The sequence below is a fragment of the Astatotilapia calliptera genome, chromosome 3, assembly GCF_900246225.1.
Source record: "Astatotilapia calliptera chromosome 3, fAstCal1.2, whole genome shotgun sequence".
NCBI classification, from domain to species: Eukaryota; Metazoa; Chordata; class Actinopteri; order Cichliformes; family Cichlidae; genus Astatotilapia; species Astatotilapia calliptera.
The window spans coordinates 32,352,953-32,358,815 of record NC_039304.1 but is presented as its reverse complement, the minus strand read 5'-3'; the positions used below and the strand labels follow the sequence as shown (position 1 = coordinate 32,358,815).

Sequence of the window (5,863 nt, the reverse complement as noted above, 5' to 3'; positions counted from 1 at the left end):
TGTAAGTCCAGCAAGAAAGATTGGGCCTTTAAAATCAAATCTAACCTTTATTTTAATGGTCTGTGTATTTTATTTATATCTTTGTTATTAGTTAATTAATGAGCTGACAATGAAATGTCTTTCCACATCTAAATGAATCCAGTGTACTGGATAAGATGTCATCTCAGACATAAAGCAGTATTCATTTTATATCATGCAAAACAAAGAGGAGCAGATTCTTTAGCAGCCTGAACTTCAAGATGTGGAAAAAGACAATCTCGTTTTTCCAGCTTTACCCTACTTAAAGCACCACCTGTCCTCGCCGGTGTCTACTTTCACAGTATTAGTTAACTCTTTGAAATCTTCTATGTATCTCCATGATTTTGACTGTAAACATAATTTAACTTTATGTAATTTCTAAAGACTGGTAAGTCAAACAGAACTATGACACTCTGGCATGTATTTTTAGCACTATTTCAATATTTAGTGAGAGGGCAAAAGCAGATAAAACTTTAGAGGTAAAAATGAAAGACAGGTTTTTCCAGTCAGTGTGATGTAAGAGTGTTCCCTGCTTTGATTTGTAGGGGAAACTTATTAATTAATCAGAAATTTAAAGAAATACAAATGTTTAAAAGTAACATGACCGTGTGACCTTTGAATACGAGAGTGACTATTTAAAACAATGACTTTTTAATCTGACCTCAAACTTGTTTATTGTATGTATGTATCTGTCTGTATCGGATGAGGATTTTGTCATCATTTCAAATCCAAGACTATATTTTTTAGCTCTTTCATCAGAAATGTTGGTAGCATTTTAAGGATGAAAGACTCCACTTTCTCTACAACAAGACAGTTCATAATGTTTTAACGGTGCGTTCACACCGAACGCAATAGACGCGACCAAAAAGCGCCAGAGGCCCCTAGCTGGTCGCGTGCACATTCGCACCTCGAAGCGGGTCCAAAGCAAACTAGTGGCGCTTTAAAATGTGCAATTTTCACGCCTGTGAAGCGGAAATGTGGGAGGAAGTAGTGCCAGACGGTATGTTTGCAAGATGGCAGCTGTCGATCTAGCATTTGAAGAGAGCGTCTCTAGAGCAGCAGTGTAAACTTAAGGACGCTTTACACATAAGTCATTACAAAAATTTATTTGAAATAAAATTAAGATACTCAAACAGAAAACATTAAACATAAATATAAAAGGACCCAGCTTAAATTGGAAAAGCTTCAGGAGAATGAGGAGAAAAATAAGAACATTGTTTCTGCCCTGGAGAGCCTGCCTCATCAGAAAACTACTGATTGATAGAATGAATGGCTTCGGCTGGACCTGCCTCTTTGAAATAGGTCAGAGCATCACATCACCAGGCTCCTGATTGGATGTTGCAGGCTGGAGTTCAGATTTTTCCAACTCCAGCGGTAGACGCGATAAGCGCAAATGCACAAAATGCACCACATAAACTGCAGCACGTATTTTACTTCAAGCTTCAAACTTGTCAGTCGCACTACTTGGTTGCGCGAATCAGGCAGAAAAGCGTTTTCGCGATGCAAATGTGCTTCTGAAGTTTCGCGCGACCCCCAGTCGTGCTTCATTGTGCTCCTCCATTGACTTCACATGTAAACCTGAAGCTCTGGTAGCGTCTATCGTCTCTCCATGTCCTGATAGTCCTATATCATCCACTATAATCCAGAGCCATACACTATCACTGCATTCTACACTACAGCTCAAAAGTTTGAAGTGAATTAGAAACATCTTATTTTCTAAAAATGCTGAAATTTATTTCATATTTTTAAAATTAATCAGAAATATGAATGTTTAAAAGTAACATTTATCATAAATGATGAATGAGTTTCAAAGGAATATCTGCAGAGACCCATTTTCAGCAATAATATTTGCTGTGTTTCAGTGGTACATTGTGTTAAGTAACTGTCAGTTTGTAAACTTAAATCCCAACTAGTCATGCAAGTCATGCACACATTTTTACATTTTTCCACATTATCGTATTATCACAAATAAATGTTCAGTGATAGACTCACAAATGAACCATTTTATATGATTAATTTACATTGGCATTTTGGTCTTTTTCCCAGTTATTACAGAGAGCCAGGTCTTAGCTGTCTTATATGTATATTATATGTATTTTTCATCTATTGTATTTACCAACATCAAGTAATCACAGGCAAAGAAAGACCGCACCATGGCATGTTTAAATAAGGAAAGTTTATTGATCAAATTAATTTTTAAACAAATACATATGATAATTTTTCACCGCCCAAAAATACATGTTCAAAGCAACACAACGGTGGCCCAAAAATTGTGAATCTGCAGAGTGGGCAAGCATAATGAAGCGGTTCATTTTATTTGTGGATTCAAGCTGCACTTCATATTTTTGGCCACCAGAATGTCAGCCAACCTGTACTGGCTTCCATTGTGGACCACTACTACTCCATTGCAAAGACACATCCTTTAAATCACATGAAAATGAAACGTAAATCTATGAAATTCAGTATTATACTGCTTAAAAGCATTTAACTTGTGGAAAAAGCTTGTAATTTGTGGTTAAAACTGTCCACTGATAGTTCGTGATGTGTGATACACTGATGTTCTTTCCCGGATTCCGATACCAAGTAAAAATTCAGGTGGTATCGACCGATCACTGATCCGATACTTTGTGCAAAACTTATTTTTATTTAGTTGGTATCTCAATTAATAGCCATCAATGAATGATTACAGGCAACAGATTACTTGTCTTGATCACTTAATAATGCCAGAAGTTCATCATATAGAAATAAAAAAACTGAAGTTGTGCGCTATTTGAACACCTTGCCTGCCTGCAGCACTAAAGGACTCAGTGAGAGGCGTCTGTCTCGCCCTAGCAGCACCTGTCCCTCAACATACGCTCATCATATTCTGTGATATGATTTACTCTGAGGTGTTTGACAATGTTAGTGGTGTGGCTACAACACCTCCCTTTTTTGCCACATGTATCGCAAACCATCTCAGCTGTTTGTGGAGGTAAAATACGTGCGCACATGACTCCAATTACGCTCAGCCATTGTTGTGAGTGCGCACGCCAAGGGGCTGCGAGACATTTATGCAGCCGTATTTCGCACATGACTATGAAAGGCGGAAGAGGAAGTAGTTCCTTCGAATGTAGACAATCTGAATGATATAGTTACTTTCCACTGTGTTCATGTTAATGGTAAACTACAAATTTACCCTAAATTACTAAAATATCGATATTTTAATGTGAGAATCGATTCTAGAACATAAATGACTGGTATCGGAGGAATCGATCCGCACATCACTACTGATAATGTGAATGGCTTTGCTCACAAATAAACAAAATATGCAATATTTAGCCCTGAGTTATCTAAAACAACAACAACAAAAAAATAACATTATTTTATCATTTTTTGGCAGCACGGTGGCACGGTGGTTAGCACTGTTGCCGCACAACAGTGTTTGCGTGGGTTCCCTCGGGTACTCCGGCTTCCTCCCACCGTCTGAAGACATGCATCTTGTGGGGATAGGTTAATTGGATAATCCAAATTGTCACTAGGTGTGAATGTGCAAATGAAAGTGAGTGCGAATGGTTGTCTGTCCCTGTGTGTTGGCCCTGCGACAGACTGGCGACCTGTTTAGGGTGTACCCCGCCTCTCGCCCTATGACAGCTGGGATAGGCTCCAGCGCCCCCCGCCACCCTGAAAAGGATAAGCGGAAGCGAATGGATGGATGGATTATCAATGTTTATTATAATAAGTATGTAATTAGAATTACATTTCAATTTTGCTCTTACACGATTTATACAATTTTTAAGTAGACAACAGCTTCAGAATGCACAAAGAAGACATATTCCTGTATAATTTGTTTAGAGAAACATACCATCACACTCCAAAATATAAAAAAAAAAAGATTTTTAAACTTCATTAGAAATATTCACATGAATAATTATCTTCATATCGACCTGAGCATCATAACTATATTAAGTAAATATGAATGGGTGTTAATAAAGATTTTTGGCATCTGTTGGTAATTTGTAATAATGAACTACACCAACCACCCACAAGAGCAAATCATGACAACAGGAACAAGGAGATAATGAGGACAGCAAAAAAAATCAATAAGGAAACTGAGAAATCAGGTGAACTTCCTGTTAAAAGTGTTGCAACAGATGGTGTTTCATCAATAATCTCCTTTAAGAATGACCCAAATCTTGAGATTTTGGTAAAGACATCAACATCTCCATGGCTCAGTCTACTTTCACAGACTGTTACAACAGCAACCTGGAACCATGATGACTCTGACTTGCACAGCAATGGGCTGCCCTGACCTCCCTGTGGATATAAAACAGGATTCATGATCAGTGATCAACAAACACCAAGCCTGAAAGTATCAGTCAAGCACATTTAGGATACAATTATAAATATTGTTTTTACCTCTTGAAGGTCCATGGTGTGAGTACAAATTTGATCTGAATCAAAAAGATTGCCACAACTTGCAACTTGAGTTTTCATGTTTTGAAGAACAGCACCTGTAGGAGTCATATTTGCAAATGCAACCAAAGATATTCAGACACTGCAATTATTTAAAACAGCAAACCCTTACCTCTGCTGTTGTTCTTGTTTTCCCAGCCTGTCACCAAACACTGACTACCAATGGGGAAAGACTTTGAATCACTAATGTCCAAACACACAGGCTGGATATAATTGTTGAAACTGACTGATTCAAACAGCTCCAATAGTGCAATATTGGAGCCAGTCATTTTGCTCACTGTAATGTTCAAAACACCCAAAGATGTCTCAAACTCTTCAGAACCATTTATGAGTCTAAGACCAAGAAACACATTCCATTCACTGGCATTTGGACTGGTGCTGTCAGGAGGATTGAAGACACAATTAAAAGACAAATCTCAAACAGCTCATATTTTAAAATTAAAAATTATAAATGCTGTTTGTGTACTTACGTAGAGAAGCATTGTGCAGTTGTGAGTATAACGTTGTCAGATATTAAGCTTCCTCCACATTTGTGTACTCCATTTTGGTGAAGACTTACCATCCAGGGCCAAGTTCCTTCGGGTACAGTGCTCTTGTCTCCTCCTGTGTGACTGTTCACGAGGGTGTTGCCACAAACTGACACTGAAAGAAGAAACAAAAAATGAAAAAAGCAAATGCTTTAGGTTCAAGGCTGGACTACTGTAATTCATTGTGATCAGGATGTCCAAAAAATCTCGGAAAAGCCTTCAGTTAATCCAAAATGCTGCAACAAGAGTACTGACAGGGATTAGAGACAGAGCATATTTCTCCTATATTTGCTTCCCTTCATTGGCTCCACCATTAAATCCAGAATTGAATTCAAAATCCTTCTCCTCACGTGTAAGGTGTTGATAATCACCCCTCGGAGTGACACCAAGAAGAGTACTCAGAACTGTCATTTTGGGGATAAGTACACAGGACAGTAAGGACCTGTTCTTGCCTGAAGGTGCAGGGAAAAATAAACATGTGCAAGCTCCACCATTTACAGTATATCAGGCATAACAATTATTGCCATCCCAGCCCACCTCCTCTCATCAGGGAAACTCCAGACTTCAAAAAGAATTCAAGCCCTCTCCAGAAGGACTGGCTCCCAGATCCCAAAGTCACGCATTAGATGAGCCCAACTATATCTAGCTTGGTATCTCTAAACCTCCTGCACTAGCTCAAAGTCTTCCCTTACCCAGAGAGATGACGTCCATGTCCAAATCACCACCCTTGATATACAGGGATTGGTCTGCCAAAGCCTTTGGCTTTTAGTCTTTCCAACCACACATTGCAGGAAGTGGACCTATCCGGTCTTTAAGTGATGACGTTGATGCAATCCTGCTATCAGGCCCAAAAACTACTCTGCGGT

General features: G+C 38.7%; 1 protein-coding gene across 2 annotated transcripts; it reads right to left on the bottom strand.

Annotated features, from left to right (window-relative positions):
* Positions 1–3,911: 3,911 nt before the first annotated feature.
* Positions 3,912–5,119, bottom strand: LOC113019294 (transmembrane protease serine 9-like). 2 transcript variants are annotated; one of them, XM_026162904.1, is made up of 4 exons: positions 4,941–5,119; positions 4,583–4,848; positions 4,414–4,508; positions 3,912–4,311 (listed from the first exon to the last, which is right to left on the bottom strand). In XM_026162904.1, exons 1-4 carry the CDS (start codon positions 5,030–5,032, stop codon positions 4,051–4,053), a joined length of 714 nt encoding a protein of 237 aa, XP_026018689.1. In that variant the 5' UTR covers positions 5,033–5,119; the 3' UTR covers positions 3,912–4,050. The 2 variants fall into 2 exon arrangements, with proteins under 2 accessions (XP_026018689.1, XP_026018690.1); XM_026162905.1 differs by having other exon boundaries at positions 4,414–4,448.
* Between the last annotated feature and the right edge of the window lie 744 nt (positions 5,120–5,863).

Coding starts and splice junctions, on each gene's coding strand:
- LOC113019294 (XM_026162904.1), bottom strand. CDS start 5,032: ATGGTAAGTCTTCACCAAAATGGAGTACACAAATGTGGAGGAAGCTTA. Junction 4,849..4,940: donor ACTGCACAATGCTTCTCTAC/GTAAGTACACAA, acceptor TCCTCCTGACAG/CACCAGTCCAAATGCCAGTG. Junction 4,312..4,413: donor ACACCATGGACCTTCAAGAG/GTAAAAACAATA, acceptor TTATATCCACAG/GGAGGTCAGGGCAGCCCATT.